General features: G+C 42.0%; 3 protein-coding genes across 4 annotated transcripts in view; 1 reads left to right on the top strand and 2 right to left on the bottom strand.

Annotated features, from left to right (window-relative positions):
* Positions 1–1,575: 1,575 nt before the first annotated feature.
* On the bottom strand, positions 1,576–12,627 carry nherf2 (NHERF family PDZ scaffold protein 2). The gene is made up of 6 exons (XM_080463722.1): positions 11,602–12,627; positions 11,002–11,316; positions 5,831–6,022; positions 5,209–5,362; positions 3,645–3,901; positions 1,576–2,575 (listed from the first exon to the last, which is right to left on the bottom strand). The coding sequence occupies exons 1-6, from the start codon at positions 11,806–11,808 to the stop codon at positions 2,408–2,410; spliced, it is 1,293 nt and encodes a 430-aa protein (XP_080319848.1). The 5' UTR covers positions 11,809–12,627; the 3' UTR covers positions 1,576–2,407.
* An 803-nt stretch (positions 12,628–13,430) lies between these two features.
* Positions 13,431–18,527, bottom strand: nthl1 (nth-like DNA glycosylase 1). Of its 2 annotated transcripts, XM_080463719.1 has the most exons (7): positions 18,508–18,524; positions 18,239–18,378; positions 16,681–16,943; positions 16,432–16,602; positions 16,197–16,356; positions 15,851–15,956; positions 13,431–15,326 (listed from the first exon to the last, which is right to left on the bottom strand). In XM_080463719.1, exons 2-7 carry the CDS (start codon positions 18,348–18,350, stop codon positions 15,032–15,034), a joined length of 1,107 nt encoding a protein of 368 aa, XP_080319845.1. In that variant the 5' UTR covers positions 18,351–18,378; positions 18,508–18,524; the 3' UTR covers positions 13,431–15,031. The 2 variants fall into 2 exon arrangements, with proteins under 2 accessions (XP_080319845.1, XP_080319846.1); XM_080463720.1 differs by having other exon boundaries at positions 18,239–18,527.
* Positions 18,528–19,651: 1,124 nt separating this feature from the next.
* The window catches only part of tsc2 (TSC complex subunit 2), a 33,726-nt gene continuing 31,385 nt past the window's right edge, over positions 19,652–21,992 (top strand). The window contains 5 exon segments of the mRNA XM_080463718.1: positions 19,652–19,778; positions 20,947–21,131; positions 21,250–21,336; positions 21,439–21,549; positions 21,829–21,976. Of these exon segments, the coding sequence (XP_080319844.1) occupies positions 20,997–21,131; positions 21,250–21,336; positions 21,439–21,549; positions 21,829–21,976 (481 nt within the window). The 5' untranslated portion in view covers positions 19,652–19,778; positions 20,947–20,996.

Below are 21,992 nucleotides of genomic sequence, written 5' to 3'. Positions count from 1 at the left end.
AATGAAGCCGTAGTTAAATTTCTCTCAAGCTTCCATCTAAAATCACCTGTTTTGGCTTCGGGAACATTCGTCTTTAGTATCGTGTTTGATTAAAAATCGTCTCCACTTTATTTGATACTGTTTTTATATACACGCACAAACTTGAATACACTAAATAAAACTTTGGATGTCGATATAAACTAAAAGTTCCGTATTTTGACTCAGTTGATCGTATTCAGTGCTCTTTAGAGTTTAACTTGATCCTGCCTGCTTACCTACACACTCACACTCACATACATCTTGTTTTTCTGAGACCAGACAAGAGAGAACACGTGAATAAAGATTACTTTCACGCGCCAAAATGATTGCGAACTAAAAGCTTTTTGGAGGATTTGTGGGACAAGATAAACAAGGACGGTGTTTGGACAACAGAACAGATCATTGTATTCAGAAAAAAATATTGAACAGACTGAATCTTATAACTGATTTAATTTATACACTTGGGCAATTATGTAAAATGTTATAATAATGACTATAATAATTTTAGTATAAAATAAGAGTTTTACATTGTAATGAGAAACTGAACTTTCTTTAGTTTTGCATTGCAACAGTACAACCATATGAGCCATAACATTATGACCACCAGTTGTTTTGGAGCCATTGAGCCGTGAAGTCCTTCAGACTTCAGGGGTGCTAAAGCAGGTAGCGGGTAGATCCTGAAGTCCTGCAGAACTCGAAGCTGGGTTCTCGATGGGACCATGCACATCAACCAGCTCCCCTCCATGACTTTCTTATATTTCACAGGTGCACCATTTTTTTCTTCCTTGCACCAATTTTGATCAATGTCGTCCATTGCAGCCTGGAAACAATCCACTGGAGATTTAGTTTTTAAGATGCTCTGACCAAGTTACCTTCCTTTTTAATTCAACTATTTAGTACAACTACTGTTTCTTATCTCAAGCTGAGGACTGTTTTTAAAAGCTTCAAGTAAACGTTTAAAGTACTCAAGGTTGGTTAGTTTCTCTGTCATTTAATTGATTTGTCAATTCAGTTAAGCTGTATAAAACATGTACAATATCTACATTTAAAGCAGATTCTGCAGATTAAAAATATAGAATATAAAGATGGCAATTTAAAAAATAAAAAAATAAATAAAAAAGGAAGACACAAACCATTTTTCCCTCTGCTATAACAGATGCCCATGGCTCAGCTTTAAGTCCCAGGGTTGATGGTTTGGCTGAACATTTCATATTGTCAAAGTGTTTCCACCTGCGGTGTGCAGGCGCTTTGCATGGCAGCCGTAACCACTGCAATCTGCATGATTACGTCAACGGTTGAATGAGTCTGACAATGGGATGCTGTGAAAATGTGCTTTATCAAGCAAACTGAGTTCAGCATTTAAAGGAATAGAGCTATATAGTTTGGATAGGATGAGGTTTTTAAAAGTGGCTAAGCAGGCTGAATAGTGTAACTTGTAGCTCAGTTTGAATTAAACAAACTAGAAATGCATGTAAACTGATGTGATTTGGTTTTCTGTCCTGGCATACGCACACTTAAGACTAACATTTCAAAATGTGTTAAAAACTGACACGATTATGACATTTTACTCATCTTTTGAAACTTTATTTCACATTGTGAGAGGTCACGATCAAGTACACTGGAGGAAAAACATAATCCGAAATCTATAAGAGGTAATGAGACGGTGTTCCGTTTTAGTGAATAATATGTGATTTAAATATCTTTCTTCTTGCAGAAATCACTCTGGAGCATTTAAAAGAAGCACTGAGGTGATCAAACATCATTCCTTTTATAATTTAGTCTTTCCCTTTTGCCCCCATGTAACTAAAATGTACACGGTCACTAATCAGGGAGTGAAGTAAATACATAGATGTCTATTCAAGGACTGAGCTGTGATTCTGAATTGAAAATAAATGAAGGTTTTTCTTTACAAAGTAGAATAAAGACTATAGAAGCTCCAGCAAGAAACATTATCTATATCCCAGAGGAGACATTGACAGATATTATTAGTGAAAAAGGAGTGGAGAGTAGATCATTGTTGCTACTCGTGGCTCTGAAATGACATTGACTCAATGAAAAGAAACTCTGGGCATCATTTGCATATTTGAGTCTCTCGATAAAAGACCCGCCAGTCATTAATGTCTTTGTTTAAAGCAGCGTGACGCGTCCAGAGAACATGTTCTTAAAGATACTGAGAAGTAGAGGTCTAGAGAATACTATCTGATATATTATGATGTATTTTCATACTGAATGGAGTTTAAGCATATTACATGAATTATAACCTCTTTCCTCCTTATTTCTTCCTTTTTAAACTCTTTCCAAACCTTTGAAAAGGAGATGAGTGGTACTAACAATAAATGTCTGCTCATCGTTTCAGTCTGACTCGAACTGTTTTCCTCGTCTCCCTGAATCAGAAGTTGCTGAAGATCTGTTGTTTCTTGCTCCAGTCCATAGGGGGCGCTTTCTTCTTGTTGCGACCTGCCTGGACCTTGAGTTTGGCCTCAGCTGCAGTGGGACTCAGACGAAGGCCGCTGTCCTGGAAAGGGTCTGAAACACGCCTCTCGTCCTCATCTGGGACCTACAACTCACACAAACGCAAACGGTCAGAGATCTGGAAGCACAAACACTTTGTCTCTGTAAAGACATATAGAAATATAGAAATTATATCAGCTGAATTGTATGTATATATTTTATATGTATATCTTGTGCCACTCCTGCCCGGAGAAATATAATTTCATTAGTCTTACTGCATGACTTTACGAAGCTTATTTCAGAGACAAATCACATGACACACACACACACACACACACACACACACACACACACACACACACACACACACACACACACACACACACACGATCTATTTGTTTTACTGTGTGTGTACTTCAGAAATGACAGATAAAAGATGAAAATGGTGTTACAGTGAGAGTTTGCACAGAAGAAACAATAAAGAAACGTTTCTCAGCAACACCATTGATAAATCATGCCTAGTGGGGTGAAATTTGTGTTTTTATAAGGAAGGGGCGTGTGAAGCCATGTGGTTTCTGCCTCTGTCTGTGAGAGCACAAACTGTTTTCCTTTGATTCTTCCCTGTCCAACTTAACTTGAGCTTTTGCAACCTCGTGTGCTTTGAGAATCACTTATATGGCAGGAACATCAACGACTTCCTAAGTACATTTCAGTGGCTGTACTTTTTATTTTCACTTGCATAAAGAAGTTCAATCAATGTTTTTTTTTTTTTTATTAAGTCTATTGACCTTTTATTATTTCATGTTTCAATCATTTCTGTAAAATCTCAAAAATGTACATTTTTCTGTCAGATCTATATAATTGTCATTCATACATTCAGTGCATCTCATTTAGATTGTTATAACGCTCTCTTACTGTGGCAGTGGCGGCCATCAAAAACATAAAACTACAGTTAGAACATAAGTAAGTGTCACTTGCACAGGAGGGACGTACAAAATCAGATGAGCTTAGTTCCCTATCCTATTGAATCTTAATGTATTTCAAAGCACTTCTCTTCTCACATTTCATTCGATTGTTTCAGTGTACGTCCAGATTTTGAACTTGATTCTGCCGGGACTGTGTTGCGTATCACTGAACATGTGTTCCAGACCGCCTCGTCTCGTCTCTCCTCCTACCTGGACGCTCATGTCTGAGCTGCTGATCTCCGACTGCGTGGTGGAACTTCTGGAGGACTGCGACGCCGAGCTTCCGTTGGTCCGAGATTCGGTCGACGGGTTTGGGATGGGTGAGTTCGTCAGAGTGATGTTTATGATGGGCGGATCTGTGCTGGGGAGCTCCGGGGTCGAGGACGGGGTCGAGGACGGGGTCGAGGACGGGGTCGAGGACGGGGTCGGCTGGGAGATTTCTGCGTCTGTGTCGTCCACGTAGTTCTCTGTGGGGAGATAAAGGGAGAGGACATGAATTCATTCAGAGTGTGAATGGATGAGTACTCTGCTGTGAAGTCACGCTTCACTGAAGCACCACTACTTTCGGTGGTGATGCACATGAAACTGATAATAGAATCGAATAGATTTATAGACAGTTGACATTTCTGTAAGCTTGTTATTACTTTTGCTGCAGCTTAGTAATCACTATTATACTTTAATCTTATTTACCACAAAAACATGCCATTAATCCTGAACTAATTCTTTTCTTTTGACACCAAGATGAAATATGTATGATTTTAAACAGCATCAACATTATCCTCCATCCACAGAGCTGTGTTCTAGGTTCTCAATAAACATTAACTGACTTTATTAGGAACTGGACACTATTGTCTGCATGTTGGTGGTGTATCCTTTATTTTGTTTTTGTTGTCATCATTTCCAATTTTCAACAGTTTCTTTTAACTGACACTTTTCTGATAAAGCAATCCCACATCTCTGGATGACCGTGCACGCTATAGAAGTAATCATGAAACTTTTTTTTTGTCTTTTATAAAAGAAATAGTGCTTGTTCTAGTTTAATAACTTGACTGCCAAAGGCTGCAAAAACCGAGTGTCTTGACAAGCAAGAGATTCACATCAACAGTTTCACAGAGGATTTCAGATCTTTATGCAGAATACACTGATCACATATTGAAGTCCAGATTTGAAAACTTTTCATTTTCCACCTGGAAATGGTTTAATTGTGTCTTTATAAATTCTTACTTTTTCAGGTTTTGCAACATATGAATTGTTATAAGGAACATTTATTTTTAGAGCACTATTCAGACACAGGGCAATTCACAGTGCTGCACAAAGAAATAAAAGGAATATATTAATGCCTTACAAAGAAATAACATCAATACATGAACGCAAGCAATTAAGAATCTTAAGCTCAAGTGATTAAGAGTATGAAATACTTTAAAACCGCTCACATTCTCTCTCACACACTCTTCCTTTTCAATGGATCAACTTTGCTTCGCGCTTTTCCCCACATTGATATTTAGTGTCCCTAATCACCCACAAGAATAACGTGTAATCTTTTATACTCTTCTATTTAGCCCACTCAACAATAAATTAGACTGTGTGTGGCCTCTGAACAGCAATGAGTCCTAAATCCTCGCACTAAATTCGGCAACACACCAACAATTTAACCGTGTGCAAATATCAAAACAGCCAATTGAAGTTTATTTCCAGGAACTAGATCTAAATCGTAACTGTGGCCAGATACACATTTTCAGTAACTTGAACAACGAGAGCATATGTGGTGTCTGACCTTTGATGTGGCTGGCGGTCGGTGTGATTCCCAGTCTGTGGAAGAGCTCGTCTGTCTCCTGGTCGACCAATAGGAGGCGCACCTCCTCCCCCCCTGTCCTGATGAGGGCCACCACCTCTGAGTGCCTGAGGCCTGCTGTGGCCACACCATTCACCTGGGACGGAAAACCAGCGACAAGAGAAGCATCATCAGAGTCGACGAGGCGGAAGCGAGGTGGAGCTGCAGTGTTGATAAAGAGCTGGCAATTGATTTGCATGCCTTCTCTTCCTGTTTCCCGTACGGTTCCACTCACTGTGCACTGCAGCCAGGCAGAAATGGAAAATCCACTTCAAATGTCGTCAGCATGTTTTCCATCACATTTCATGCCAACGTGAAGCCAGAGGGGAGACGACCCACTTCTAACTCTCCACTGTCCCAAGTTACCTTTGAGTCTGTCCCCCTCTTTCAGCACCCCTCCCATCCCATCACCTCTAAACCACCCCGGCTAATCTGCTCTAATCCAATCACACCTTAAGTCACTGCACACACCCGATTGATATTGAAAGAGCGACTGTAATATTCTTTCATCATCCGCCCATCTTACCCCAAACCTCCCATTAAATGAACTGCATTTCATTCGTACCTCTACAAGTCTGTCTCCAACTCGCATGCCCGAGCTCTCAGCAGCCGACTCAGCGTCCATGGCTCGAACAAACTGGCCGCCCTTTTGCTTGTCGCTGTGCAGGTTGAAGCCGAAACCACGTTCTCCCTTCACCAGGTGACACAGTCGAGGCAGGAGCTCCACAACGGGCTCAGGCGATGGCTCAACCTGCAACTAGAAAGGACAGAAAGACAAAGATATTTATTTTTGATTTTAACAATATGGTAAAAGATAGAAAAATACATTAACATGCAGGACTATGCAAAGTGTTCATAAGGGTCAGGTAGCAGTATGGTACCTACACGTACCATCATATCGATCAAGAGGTAAAACCGAACGATTTTCCCACCATTTCAGAAAACGGAAGTGTCTTGCACAAGGACATATCCACATGTAAAATTGGAGTTTAAACCACTAATCTTGGGATTGGAACACAATCTGCTCTACTAAACGAATCATATTTTTTTCATCTATTAATTTTAATATACTATCAAATTGAATGTCCATCACATTGAATGTCAGATCAGTCAAAATACATGAAAGCAGCAGGAATAATATGTAGTTTAGCAGCTGATTGGCTTGAATGTTCAACTTTGTGTTGCTCTAATAAATATCTGTCAGGTATAACATACACATTCATTCATTGAGTTAGCCTTAAGGTATTTGCTTTACACACATGACATGATTTGTCCCCAGGTTAGCTTGGCTTTAGTACTGTTCACACTTGTGTTATGCTTTTTGCTGCTCTTATATAACACCGGTGGCGTGACTATAATATAAGGTCGTCAGGAGAAAGGGGCTGCCAGGATGAGCCTGTGGTCTCGGGTCAGCCTAAGTGGATATAGTGGAAAGACATCAGGACAGACCCTGAGGTTAATGTCCAGTGACATGAGTTCACACATTGCAAGACTCCTCGACCTGCTTTCACTTTAGCTTGAAAGTTCATGCTTTTTAATGAACCAGGTCTTGTGTAAGTGTCCTTCCTGAAGGGTATTCCTGCATATTGACTGCCTGGTGACACAGCTGCAGCATCACCTTGTAACTGATCTGCTAATTGGTCTCTGTTATTTCTGCTCCAATGCAATTTTGACAAAGTCTGCATTGTGTGCCCATCCATCCATCCATCCATCCATCCATCCATCCATCCATCCATCCACTTTTTCATCGACTACTGGCGAAGGCAGAGAACACCCAGGGCAACTTGTCTCTTCAATACAGAACAAACCCAGAAAGACGGACAATCACACAAAGTCACATTCACACCTGAGACAATTCACAGTGACGTTAACCACAAATGCATCCGAGTACTCTGCACAAGAAAAACCCCAACTCGACTCAAACGCGAGATGTTGACAGCGTGAGGCAAGAGGGCAAACCACTGCACCATACGTGCCCAGGGACTGTGTGGTTGTATTCATAAGGACTTCTGAGAAGCAGAGTTGATGTCTGTCCTTCAGAGTGCAGGCTGTCATCAACAGATTCCCATAGTGACAGGTCTCCATGGTAACATAGTGACAGGTTTTAAAGAGCTCTGCTCATGCTACTGGCCTGCTTGCTATATATATATATATATGTCAGCTTGGTTCCAATTAGTTGACGCACGCACGCCGCACAGCAGGCTGACCTCCAATATCTGAGCTGATCTATTGGAACAATTTGTGTTTTTTCATATTTCACATTTTTAAATCTTACTGCACATACAGTTCTGTTACTGCTTAAAGACTCGATTTATTCATTTATTTTTCTAGTCCCACTAAGTGACTTTCCTTTCTGTATTTGAGGGAGTTTTATTTGTTAAGGGTGTGGATTTGCAGTGCTCTGGTTATCCCTCTCGCCTTACAGTGCACCGAACACTGCTTTATTTCTGGGCTCTGGGACTTACTGTGTGCAGGTTGCAAGGTTTTTTTTCTTTTTCTTTCCAGTTGCTTTCTTCCACAATCCAAAGTCATACAAACTGTTTATTTATTGATCCAAACTGGCCACTTGTGCATTTTCTTTTATCATGATCGATGGATGGAGCGACTCACCCTGTAGACTCAGCTTCAGTCCATAAAATATAATCTGCTGGGAAAGACTTTTTTCCTCACAAATCTAATTTAGATACATTCTGTTTCAAACAGGGATTCACTGTTGTTTCCTTCCTTGATTTAGTCACAGTCCAGCTTTAAACTTCAAGTATATTCATCATTTCAGCTGCAACAAAGTGTCTGAAAAAACTTTTTTTATTCATGTTTCTTTCATATTGTTATGCCACTTGACAAATAATTGGCCAATTTATTTAATTGTTACTCTTTATTGGGCAAGTTACCCTGTTTGATTACGTCCAGTTTTTTCTTGTTCCTTCAAGGCTGACCGTCAACAATTAGTAACAATTACAAAGCATGTGACTTTTCCGATAAAGACCTGTTTTTCTTTTGCAGGACATTACTACCATGAGGATTGAGGACGGCTGTTTGAAGACATCCAGGGGGAGTTTTAGCCTTTATTTCCCACTACTGATTGTGAAATCCAATGTCATTTTGAGTAGGTTTATGCTGTCCAACAGATTTTCATTAGATATAAATAACATTTAATTGCATTTTGAAATAATGACATAAAAGTGTCACGCACGTTAAGAAAAAAAAAAGAAAAGCTCTTGACATATTATTCAACCCCACTCGTGTTGAGGTTGAAGAGTTAAAGAAGTTTTTCAGGAAAGTTATAAAAAGAAAAGTCTGTCACAGGCTGTTGCAAACTGTGAAATGAACCAAAACCAAGGTTGAATAAGATGATTATATAATGATATCTGCTGCCATAATAACCTTATGCAACCGTGTGTGTGTGTGTGTGTGTGTGTGTGTGTGTGTGTGTGTGTGTGTGTGTGTGTGTGTGTGTGTGTGTGTGTGTGTGTGTGTGTGTGTGTGTGTGTGTGTGCCTCCAAACAAAGTGCATGAAATTGAAAATCACACGAGCAAAACAACATTCATATGTGCTTGATTTGTTGTAATTGCCAGTGACGTTGAAGTATTTGGCTAAAACTAATCTCTCACACGTAGACGGGTGAGGACAGGTACGCCTGGATCGGTGAGGACAGACACACCTGGTCGTCAGTCCTTTTCAAAAATATGTTGTTATTTTATATTTCATCACCACATTATGATGATAAAATTATTGTGCAACAAAAAGATAATTTTGTCATAAAAGCCAGGCGATGACGGAGGCATCCGTTTATTTTAAATGTCCAAAAGTTGTGTTTTTATACTTCTTTAGTGTCCCTGCAACAAGGAGAATATGCAAATCAAAATCAGTAAATTGCTATACCCGGGAATAATAATGTTCAAGGGGAAGTTATAACAGCAGATACTGTGAAAAGACTAATGGTTGGCTGGTATGAACAGTAGATGGGTGTTTAGTTGTTTTATGTTTTTCACTGGAACCTACATTCACATTTTAGTCTGTTTGAGGTTTGCTTGGATTGTAGAGTCTTTGTTTTTTTTTTTGGATTATGATTTCCTTCAGAGAAGGCGGACAGGCGCAACATCAATCAAAGTTCGAGGATTTTGGGCTCCTGTTAGTGGCGATGTAGCTCGGTCTTAAATGGGCTTTTCTAATTGGGTTTTCTGTTCTTATTGAACCACGCTGGGAAAGAGCTGTGACGGCCATCCGACGTGCAGCCTCTATTTACACTGTCTTCGGCTAAACAGACGGTAACTTGACGTGAGCCGCCAGTCCACCTTGTTTAAACCCCAAACAATGAGTTCAATCTCTGGCAGCCAGTTCCCTGTCATCATTACAGCAGCCATGCTGACATTAAGACGTCACAGTGATGCTCGGTTGGCATCTCTAGAAAGTCAGCTGTATAAAGAGACTCAGAAACGCATTAATTTGAATGAATTTTCAGATATTTTGTCAGAAACGATTTCACAGTTTTCCCCAAATAACTTTTGTGATGTCTTTATTTGGCTGTAAGATGCAGTGTGAGATAAAAACCTGCACTAATGATTAAGAATGGTAAGTTCTGTATGCTGTGAAGCGGAACCTATCAAGGCAACAGGAATCAAAACTGGATGAGTTAAAGTATATCTACTTTAGATGTGATGAAGTTTGTCTAAAAGACTTGTCGGATTGAAAATCCAGCTCTGTCGGAATGAATAAAGCTACGTGTTCAAAAGCAGTAACAGGTAGAACCAGATTTAAAGTCTATTCTAAAGAAATCCTAAAGAAATGAACCAACACTATAAACCTGCACCATCACACTGTCTGTACAAATCGGACTAAACACTTCTTGTCTGTTATTTCAGAAACTGCCACTGTCGTAATGATTTATCTCTAGTTTTATCGGAACAACCTTCCAACTGGATGAATGAGCTGCTGACTCAGTTTGAATCTCAACAGTCGGAATTTCTATAATCATTAAATAATACTGTGAAAATGTCTTTGAAGTGAGACACGTCTGCTTCATAACCTGGCATGACAATCATATTAAAGCAGCAAATGTTTGACTGACAGGAAACAGAAAACTTCCTGATGCTTTGTCAGGGAGATTAGATGAGACACCACACTGGTATTTTCTGTTTCATTTTTATTCCAAAGCATAATTTCACTAACTTTACAACTTGAGGAAGTGCATTTCTGTAAACCCCGCTCACCTATGAACAACATTCAAGTCAACCAGGTGATTAAAACACAGACATCTTTAACCAACATTAGAAACACCTGAGACTCTTTTAATGTCTCCAAATGTCTTATTTGAATGTTTTCTTTTTGCACTTCACGACTTGTGAACAGTTGGTCTCTTGCTTTTCTCCACTTTTGAGTTTCACTGCGTCATACTAAAAACAGATTTGTGTCTTTTTTTCAGTTGTTCGGTCCCTCTTGTGAAGACGCTTCAGTCTCTTTATAAATGCCTTATCCAGACAGAAGGGAGGCCAAATCCAGATTAGTGCTCCACAGACATCAAGGTCAAAAGTGTGCGCACTGTGTCACACACTCTTCACACGGTAGCACACTGGTTCACTGTGGAGTGACCAAGTAACCAGGAAAACTTCTGAATTTGGTCTCTCGTGTCCCTTCTCTTTGGACTGTTCTAATAATACAGACACATAGTTGACAGGAGTCTTGTTATGCTCATGAAACCAGAAATAATAGTCTCATATCTGAAGGTCCATTCTTACCTCTGGGTCTGTGGCTGTGCTTGATGTCACTGAAGATCTCTTGATCTTGTCCCGAGTCGTCATGGCAGTGGGAGACTCTGCTGCAGGACGATGAAGTGCAAGTGTGTGGTTGAGTTTGTGAATTGGTGAACTGTCTCTAGGTATGGGAGAGACCGAGGGGGTTTGCAATGGAGAGGGGCGAGGGGAGAGGGTCCCCATCTCAACGGCCAGGTCCTCTGTGCAGGCCACACCACGGCTCCGGAGGTAGTCATCCGTTTCTCTGTCCACCACCAGCAGCCCGGTGCGGTGAGGCACTTCACGGATCCGGTTCACCACCTCACAGAGAAGACAGAGAGCAATCAGTTCCCTGTAAGTTCGTGCACACTGTTTACTGTGAACTGGCCTGCGTATAAGATATCTTTATGTTCTGAGAAAGACACCCAGTCATTCCCATTACACAAGGCACACACTGACCCATTTAATGCCCCCCTCCTCCTCCTCCTCGGGCAAGGGAAAGTGGTCTAACAGGTACAGACGCTTTGTTTGCTCCCCTGAGAGTTGATGTGCCTCTCCGGGCGCGTCTATCTCCCTGGCACGGTGACATTTCAGAAAGTTACTTACCTGGTGGTGAGTATCGTTCTCCACGTTCTCCCCGTTTACCTCCACCACCCGGTCTCCGGCGCGCAGCCCGCCCATGTCAGCCGGGGAACCGGAATCCACTTTGCGGATGAACTGTCCGCCTTTGTTCCGTTCACCGTGCAGGTGAAACCCGTAGCCGTGCTCTCCTTTGATCAGGCAACAGAGCCTGGGCCTCGGCTCGCTTTCCATCCCAGCGCGCCAGTAGGAGCAAAACAAGTCGAAGTGTCTCAGGAGAATAAACAGGCGCTTGGCCCGAGTGCTGTGGAAAGTCGCAGGCTCCTAATCCAACGTACGGCTGCGCGCTCCAGTGACCCAAAGATCATCATCATGAAGCATCATGCGAGTTCTTTATTAATCCACAATCATTTCAGGTGCACGAAAGATAAAACTGGGCTAAAACCGGTAAGTAATTAATCCATTGTGCAATTTCCTGAAGCGCAAAAATGAACGCGTAAAAGCGGCACGCTGTGTGCGTAAAAGAGTGGCCAAAACCCCCACGGACCAGGGCTAAGACCCGTCTATCAGAGGTGTAATCCGAGAGATCAGAGATTAGAAAGCTGTCCTTCGCACGTAAGACTTAATTCTCCTCGGGCGTGTGTCCTCTTCTCCGACCCGGTGAGAGTGAAGGGAAGAGGCGTCAACAACAGGTGCCACCGTCCCCCGGAGCGCGCGCCTGGCGATTCAGGAGCGCGTCAATTAAGTTTCACAAGTAAGGAACTATACTGGATTCTTTGAGTCCACAGAGAGAGTTTGTTGCACAACCACACAGAGGCAGAAACACGCCGCAGGTGGTGCAGCTGAAACCCGACTGACTGACTGACTGTGACCTGAGAAAGAAAATCTTCCTTATCCGTCCTCCTGCTCTATCGTCCCTGTAGATCAATAAAGGGTCAGTTGCATAAAAGGAGGATTTGTTGTCTCCTGGAATCTGACCTTTCTTGTTTTTGTGATAGCGGAGCAGGTCACATTCATTTCACCTCATTCAAGAGGTTGAGGGTGTTCGTTGATGATGATCAGGGAAGATGAGACACTGTTCCATGCATGTTTAGACTCGCATCATTTTCTTCACATTGTCTTTACAAATAATCATCCAGTTTGATTAAACACGACTCATACTTGTGTTTTTTTTTACAGGAAACGGTCTGTGACTCAGGGTTTTATCTCTGTTTTTCAGTCACAGATGAATGAATGAGGCGTTAACTCAGTGTATAATCAAGTTACAAAGCAAGGCAAGGCAAAAATGCCTTTTAAATCGTTGTATTTCTCGGACACCTGCAATCAACATGAAAGAAAGAAAGAAAGACCTTGATTTCAATATTACTTTTTGTCCGAAATGTTTAAACATCACGTTAAATGTGTGTGGACAAAGAAGAGAGATCCTTTTCTAAGCATTTAACCCACATGGATCAACTTTATTGGCCCCAATATGGGACATTTCCGAAGCAACAACAACCATTAAATAGACTCGTTTTACTGAAAAATATTCACCTGTATAAAATAAAACTTTTTTCACTTTTATTCTCTGACAAACTGCAGAGTAAAAATACCCTTTAGCAAACAAATTTATAAAGTTATTTGAAATAAATCTTAAAATAACCAATAAATTAATCTCGTGTAGTGGATTACATGGTCAAATTGTACTAAAGAGGAAATAAAATTGACCAAAACAAGTATCCTAAGAGAAGACTTGTTTTTTACATGGATGTCAATGTGATTCGTTGTTTTGGAGGAAAATCTTTACAAAAGCATAAACTTAATAAAAAATGCCAAATTAAAAGTGATGGAGACGCATGCTGCATTCCGAACAGGTCCACGGGGTACAATCCAGGGTTAATCTGGTCCTGATAAACAAGGGCAGTCAACCGACATGCTGAAGAGCTGTGACTGCAGCAGGCACGCCTCACAGGAAAGGGCTGTTCCATGTGAGCGTGTCCTGCCATAACACGCACAAACCAGCTCTGCATGGATATGAAAGTGTGGGAAACAATCTGCTCGCTGTACAAGGACATTAACAAAAGGATGCGTTCACAACAGCAAGCCTTGCAAACCTGGGATTTTAAAATTGATTCATTCTAATAAGATTATAGTTGCATAAACTTTGCAGCAGATGGAGCGCAGAAATTGGGCTGCAGATCGGCTCACCATTCATTCCTATTGAGATTTAATTACCAGTGCGAAGAGGTGGAAGAACTGCAGCAAGCAAAACCTGTTTCAGTGTTCCTTGGGGAAGGTGACTATTATTATAGGAAACACGTCCTTTAAGCTTTGAATGGAAATTAAAAATTAAAATTTGTAATTGCAGACAAAATGAACCAGCACTTCTTGATATGATCCGTTTTAAATAGAACTTTTCCATGAGCAATAGTTGGTCAGATATCCGGTGCAGATAACCGATCAATAGGATTGATTGACTAAAGCAGGCCTCTGCAACCTGAAGCTCTGCAGCCACATGTGGCTCTTCAGTTCCGCTGTCGCGGCTCTCTGAAGCTTTCAGGAAATGTAAATACGCATTTGTTTTAATTTTAATAAAACAAGGAAGGGGGGGGGGGGGGGGGGGGTAAAGGAAAAAATAAGAAAAAAAGGAAAAAATTAATAAATGAAAAAACCCACAAAACACATTGGGAAACATAAAGCAGCAATGAAAAAAAAAAAGGAGCTCAACAGGTTCAAATGTCCAAGATGTATGAAATAGCTGAAGTGGAAAACTCCATGAGAAAAAAAATGTCTACAACATCTAAAAATGTTATAAAAACATATCTAAATTGTACCTCTGACACTTTATTAATGCAACCTTAGTTTTTCTGAATAACATTTTTTTGTTTCTTTTAATTATTTCGGATAATTAAAATGGTTTGTGGCTCCAGACAAATTTAATTTGATTGAAATTCATGAAAAAGGCTCTTTTGGTTATAAAGGTTGCAGACGCCTGGATTAATGGATAAAATGCTGTATTTCAATGTGTTTCTGTCACAGGTAGTGTCCAGACACACCGCAAACACTGTTTAAAGTTGTCATCAATATTAAAATGTTATTTCATGCCGCTTTCTGTCCAAAAACATACGGTAGAGGTTAATTAATGACTCTAAAACTGCCTGTGAACGTGTGTTTGTCCTGTTCAGTGTGAAGCCGTGTAATAACAGATGGCTGGATGTTGTGAGCAGTAATCATTCTTGCATCGGATGTGTGGGATTTTGGAAAAAAAACATTCTAAGTAACGGCAACCAGTTCAACACAGATATATTTATTTGACAAAAAAAGAACACAAAAGAAAAAGTAGAAAAATAATTTATCTTGCCGGAACAGTTTTCATTAAAGTAAAAATACTCACAAACCTTTAGCTTAAATGTCTGTTTTAGTGTATCTAAAATATATACATGTCCAACATTCAAGGACAAAACTTCAACTACAGAGTTCAAGAGACTTTACTTTTTGTCTTCCGTGTCCGTGAGGCCGGGGACGTCGCCGCGTGCGATGCCTCCCTCTTGATCCTTTCATCGTCTGGTCCCGGCTCAGTTTTTGTCTTAAAGGAGGAGGCCGGGCTCAGACTCTGCGGAGGCGATCCAGATTTGGGCCTCTTTGCAGGAGAGCTCTTGAAGGCAGACGGACAGCTGTGCTGGTTCAGACATAAAGAGCAGAGAGGGTTGACGGGCAAACAGACCTGCTGTCCAAAACCCACCAGCAGCCAGTTGATCTCACTCCAGAGCTCCCTGTGAGACAGACGGCGAGACAGACGGCGAGACAGGTAACTTTAAAACGCCTTCAGGAGGAAGCACAACACTCTGTAAATATAAAGTAGGCCTTTTTGACCTATTGCAAAGTTAAAAGTGTGTATTATCCTGTATCTATTTCTACACTTATATTTGCAGCTCCTGTACAGAAAAATGGGCCAAATGAAAAAAAAAAAGTCATTACTAATAACCACTGTTTTATATATATTATATATATGTGGAATATTTCATTTATTTTGGCAAAGACCGTTCTTCACTCCAGGTGGAGTTCAGTTTGTCTTCTTGCTTCGCCTTTTCAGACATGCTGAACTGGATATATGTATTTATAGAAGTATATATGTCTAAAGAGATAGGCGTTATTTATTTTGTGTATATGTATTTTCATAAAATATAGATTTATTTAATAGGGGTTCATACTTTATGTATATATACATGTTTATAGATATATATGCATGTGTGTGTGTGTCTCTATCTATCTATCTATCTATAGAGCAGTGAATTACCTGGGTAGCCACTCCTCCAGAGCCTTCCGTGTCTCTTCTGGGTTTTTACTTGGTTTTCTGAGCCAGCCCAGCCTGTTAGAGATACGATGCACATGTGTGTCCACGCCTGGGCAGAAAACAAAGAAGAAATCAACACATGTGAGCAACATGAAGAAGAAAAGCGCATTCAATGCCAAAATTTGGAGCAGACTGTATTTTTTACAGCTTATCTAATAAGTGACTAAAATTGATCATCTGTAATCAAAATTGCAGCCGACCGGTTCACTGCGCTGATGCATTGTACATTCATTTGATAAAACTCGATACCCGTTGAGTTTCTGTCCGTGCTTCACGGTCGAGTACCCACCGATGCCGGACACCCGATCCCAGGCAATGTCCATCGCCAGATGAGCCATCTTGGGTCCGACCCCCGGGAGGCGAACCAGCCCCTCCACGCTGTCGGGGATGTCTCCCCCAAAGTCCGTCTGCAGCGTGGCTGAGGTCAGCTTCAGATACTTCACTTTACTCTACAGGCAGGAGAAAGAAGTACAGATGTGTTCCAAACCAACTCCTCCAAACATCTGCTTGTGTTTTCTGACTACCCTCCAGAAGCCAACAGGATAGATGAGTTTTCCCAACGTCTCATCATCGGTGGCCACGATGTTTTCTGCATTGCATCCATGAGCTCGGAGCTTCTGCATGGCGGCCGCCGTCACCTGATCCCTGGTCTGACTGGACAGCATGAGAGACACCAGCACCTGGAAACGTCTCACCTGAGACGACAGCAGCACATTTTATCGTCCGCACGCGGCCAAAGCTGCTTCTTACCAGACGGCGAGGCGCGGACGTACGTGTGCCGGGGCGTCAGAGTCGTAGCATTTCTCTGCTCCCATGTTATCTACGGGGGCATCGCGCCCCTTCCTCATCTCACGAATTAACTCAAATTGTTTCTTCCAGTCGGGAGGCTGCCGGCGCTCCGTCTTCACCGACGAGGCGCCGTCGTCCGCATCGTACTCCACCTTCAGCTGCCTCCTCCTGCGGCTGTGAGCACGCTGTGGGGACGCTTCAGGCTGTGGATGCATGGCGGCCTGCTGTGAAGATCCATGAGTGGTGTCTGGAAGAGAGGAAAACACAAAGTCTGACAATTAAATAACAATGCAGCACATAGACACTTAAATATTAGCAAAAGGACTGTTCAGGGTGTTATTGCAATAACGGTTAAGTGGCGATATAATTCAACGGTTTGAATAAAAGCATTGTGTATGAATAATACTTGCATATTCAATACAAGAAGGTTAAGTGTAAGAAATTACTGTAATGGTGCAAGTGGGGAATTTTATTCATTCATTTACAGTCAAGAAAAGGAAAACTCAAGACGGACATACAGTACAGAGAATAATCAGAAGGGAATGAACGAGCAGGCTGATAATGGTGATATGGGTGTAGAAGACAATACTATGTCGACCCAAGAGGGGGGGGGGGGGGGGGGGGGTTATGTAAATCATATGAATTGTACGGATAAGAAAGTGATGCAGCTCCTTCTGCAGGGAACCATGGGTTAAAAAAAACAAACATTTAGACTCTGGTAATTATGTACCTACTCTAATCAGAAAGTTATATCATCAGCATAGCGAGATAGCCCAGTGAGATGTGGGTTGTATCAGGAAGAGAGTGGACATTTGTTGTCAAAGTTGATCTAAGTATAAAACAATATTGCAAGTTAAAATGACGTTTCTGGTATACAGAATCTACAAAAATCATGGCAAGTGAAACCTGGAAAGCGTACCTGGAAACTCGTCCCCCTTTTCATTCATTAAAAACTCCTGTGACTGACACAAGAGCCTCAAAACAGAAATGAAGTGCTGTGATATGATGTGTCCAGCGATGGACTGTTCACCTGTGCAGGTGCATCCTGCTCCCACACATAGTTAACTGGGATCAGCTCCGGCGCCCTGCAACCCTTTACAGGATAAACTTTGGTTTTTATAGAAGATGGATCGTATGAATTGATTTGTTTCAAGGTGAAAATGCATTTGTGAAGTCATCAGTCCCTGTGAGGATGCGTGTTGACAATGTGAATGTGAGATTGTCTCTTTGTGTTTGGACTCTTCAGGATCAGCTGATGGATCCTCTGGATGGGATCCCAGGGTCCTCACAGGTCCAGGCCTCTGCTGAGTGTGAGCCTCTGCTGAGTGTGAGCCTCTGGTGAGTGTGAGCCTCTGGTGAGTGTGAGCTGTTCAGACATTTCAGCGTTGAGGGATGAGATGTAGGTGCAGTTTCAAGATTCCCTGGTTGTTTTGGTCAATAACAGTTTTGACAGCAGCTTCACGTGCTTGTGGTCATTCCTCACAATGACAATAATATCTCCAACCACAGCGGGATGGATCACAGTTATTCATGATGTCTCACCGTGTGATGAGAGTTTGATCTCCGTTTCTTCCTCCTTCACGTCCTCACACGGAACCGGGACCGGATTTCTCATCTTGCACGTGAGTTTGGACCCGAGAGACGAAGAAGTCATTAGATTTCTTCTCTGGTTGGTCACAGATCTGGTGTGCACAAAGTACGGAGAGGTCATGACAGCGGACAGCATGGGACACACACACACACACTTTGTCTCTCTCACACACACACACAATTTGTCTCTCACACACACACACACACACACACATACATACACACACTCCTGCTGCAGCGACTCACTGCAGCAGAAGTTCGTTTCTCGTTCGTTGTTTCAGTTTTTACCTCATAAACGTTTTTCTCATCCAGTGAAATAATACCTTAAATATACTATTAAGAGTTTAGGTGGTTGTAGTAGATATGTGCCAAAGTTAATTCAACTGATGATAATCATTGAAGATTTTAAATAACATGTAATAAAAGTTTATACTGCAGGATTGTTGTGATAGTGTAATGACGACAGTTGGCCGCTAGATGTCAGTGTTTCCATATCGTTCCATACCGCGTTTTTCTCCTTTGTGATAATGTTGAAAATGTCCTACAAATCTCACAAAAATGTCCCAAAATAGAAGGACCAATGCAGAGGGAAGGAAATATCATTGTGACAGGATGCCAAATGCATATAGAAGAGGTTTAGATCCACCTATAGAAATATATATATATATTGACTTTTTTTCTTGTGTGTGCTTTGTTTAAGTTGGTAGTGCCAGTGATGGAGTATAAGAGATGTACTAGCGTTTCCTGATTTAAATGGCTACATTTGTTTTAGTGCAAAGAGGTAGGAGTACATCAAAATGTAATTACAAGTTGCTGTTTATAATAGAAAGGTACAACATAATCTCAGTTTATCTCTGCCTCCTAGATTTTCTCTTTAAATGACGTTGCAAATAAACATGACTTGAAAATCTTTTTCTTTTTTCTTTCTTTCTTTCTTTCTTTCTTTCTTTCTTTCTTTCTTTCTTTCTTTCTTTCTTGTGTATATGTGTGTGTGTTTTTATTTAGGAATTAGGGAGAATTGTGACTTGTTGTGAAAAAGCCTCCCCTACTGGCACAAAGAGGTAGTACAGCCTGTCTCCAACGTGGGACCGACTTCAACGACCTGGCGAGCCAGCTGTTTGCTAACTATCGAAATGCATTACGTTCTCATTTGTTATGATATTCGAAACTCATTTAGTCGGGAATAGAAAGCCAGTGCAGTGGACAACCCTTCAGTACTCATGCAGTTTTATTTATTACTGTAAAGAAAGCCAGAAAAGTATTTCAATTGCATTAGCGCTTAGCTCGCGTAGAACGACATTACCCATGAGGCAGCGCGGCAGCGTGTTTTTGTCGGAAGTGCAACTGCCAGAGCGTCAGTTTGTCATCCGGTCGAGGAGTGGAGGACTGGGAGCCAGCCCTCTGCTGCAAACACAGAGTTAGACCCATGCGGGGACGTGGACGTGGACGGCTCTGTCGGCTGCATGCAGACTGAACCGTGGCTGAATGAGAGGTGAGAGGGGAGGGGGGAAGAGGGGTGGTCGAGGTGGGGGAGACTGGTGGAGGGGGGGGGGGGGGGGGGGGGGGGGATTGTTGTTCGAGGCTACCAGACTTTCTGTAGCCTCGGCTGCGCCATTGTACGTCTGTCTTGATAAAGAGGCTGTTTACCACAGGTCTCGGTCCTGGATTGGGGCACCGACGTGCTGCTGCTGCTGGTTGATGTTGTTATTGTCGAACTGAAACAGAACAGTCGTTGTCTGCCTGCTCCCTCCCTCCCTCCCCCCCCCCCCTCCCCTCTGTGTCTGTCAGGTCCACATGACAGCAAATTCTTCAAACCTGACCTCTGGGTTTACACATTAACAGACTGCGGCTCCCAGCTGGCCTGGATCAGGAGGCTGCTCCTGCACATTGTGATTTCTGTATGGTGTCCTTCAGCTCCATGACTGTGGAGAAGCTACTAACCCACCATGTCCACGAAGAGTTTAAGGCACTAACTTTATCAACTCCTTGAGATCCAATCCAATGCCAGAGCCTAAAAACTCCCAAACAGCATTGCTGGTCCATGAGAATACAGATCCCCCCCCTCAGCCACCCATTTCTTTGTGTGCACTTATTCATTCTCCTGTAATGTAAACATCTTTTGTGTCTTTATGCATGTTTTTGTTGGTCTTTTTGATGTATTTCCGTGTTTCTTTAGGGTTGTTTAATGCTATTTCTAGTTATATTTGTGCTCATTCTGCTTTACATAGATGTTGTTTTGTGTTTTTGGTCACATGTAGCTCTTTTTCTATTATCTTGGTTGGATATTTTGGGTGTTTTGTTCTTATGTTGTGCTTCTGTCTGGTTGTAATGCTCCTCTTTGTGTCTGTTTCTCATTTCTTCCTTGCTTCACTTTTGGCCATTTTCTGTCACTTTGTGGTTATTTTTGTGGCTCTGCCACGTTGTGACACTTTGTTGTGCCATGTCCGGCAGTCTGACTCCTCGAGGGGGGGGGGCGTAAATGACTCTGTAACTAAGATGCCTGTCATTTTAATGCATGTTTAGATATTCCTCAGTTAATAATATTTTCATTATTTAGTTTGATTATGATCAAAATGCCATGAAATAAATATTTTTGTTTTTGAAATGGGCCATATTGCCCACATGGAACTCACTACATGATCAGATGTGTGTCGTTGCAGGCAGCCTTCAGTCCCCCCCTGTGTAGAGTGCCACCCCACCAGCCCGGGCCATGAATAAACAACCAAGCAAAGAGAGTCTCAAGGACAAGGTGAAGGGGATCTTCGGGCTGGGACCGCCACGTCCACCGAGCAAGCAGAGCGACAGCAAACCCTCCGAGTTTATCATTACAACCGACATCCTCAAGGTGTGCACAGAAAATGATCCACATGTTCACACACTCCCAAAGTAAAATCCCTCCAGGTTTCTACTCCTTCATAATCATCGGTTTCCTCCTCCTCCTCCTCATTCTCGGTGCGGTTTAGGAGCTCCACCCGGAGAACGGCCTGAGCATCCGCGTTCGCATGATGAACCACATATGTGATCTTGCCAAAACGAAAAAATTTGAGGAGGTAAAGCTGAGAGGTTTTTTATTTATTCATTGTTGCTATTGTCATCATAAGGGCACAAGGTGCGCAGTCGTCTGTATTAATGAAAGCCTGTGTTTATTGAAGCATGCGGTGGAGGCTGTGTGGAAAGCGGTGGAGGACATGTTGACTCCAGAACAGCCACCAGAGGCCAGACATGCTGTGCTTCAGCTGCTCAGGGCCATTATACAGGGACAGGTCTGAACACGCAACGTTCACACCAACACATATCAAATACGTCTGTCATTTTCTACACGCTTCACTTCGCATTATTGGCACGTTGCTAAACTGTTTTGAATGTGAATATTTTTTGTTGTGGTGTTGCCGAGTTCATTTTATTCATTACAAGTTGATATGCTCGTATGTTCAAAACAATATGCATGTTTTGCTTTTTTTGTTTTTTTTAAACGGAACCCAAAAGTAAGCCACTTCATGGACGTTGAACTTCTTTTTTGGTATTTCTAATTTGGCGTCCAGGGTGAACGGCTCGGCCCTCTTAGAGCCTACTTCTTTAAGGTGGTGCGGGATTACCAGCCGTGCAACGAGGACCTGTCGGACAGACTGGAAGTGTTCAAGGCCTTAACGGAGAACGGGAAGGACATCACATATCTGGAGGAGGACATTGGTAAAGCAAAGTCTTC

This window comes from Lipophrys pholis (assembly GCF_963383615.2).
Source record: "Lipophrys pholis genome assembly, chromosome: 5".
Lineage (NCBI taxonomy): Eukaryota > Metazoa > Chordata > Actinopteri > Blenniiformes > Blenniidae > Lipophrys > Lipophrys pholis.
The sequence above is the reverse complement of the archived record's forward strand: the minus strand, read 5'-3'. Positions and strand labels throughout refer to the sequence as shown.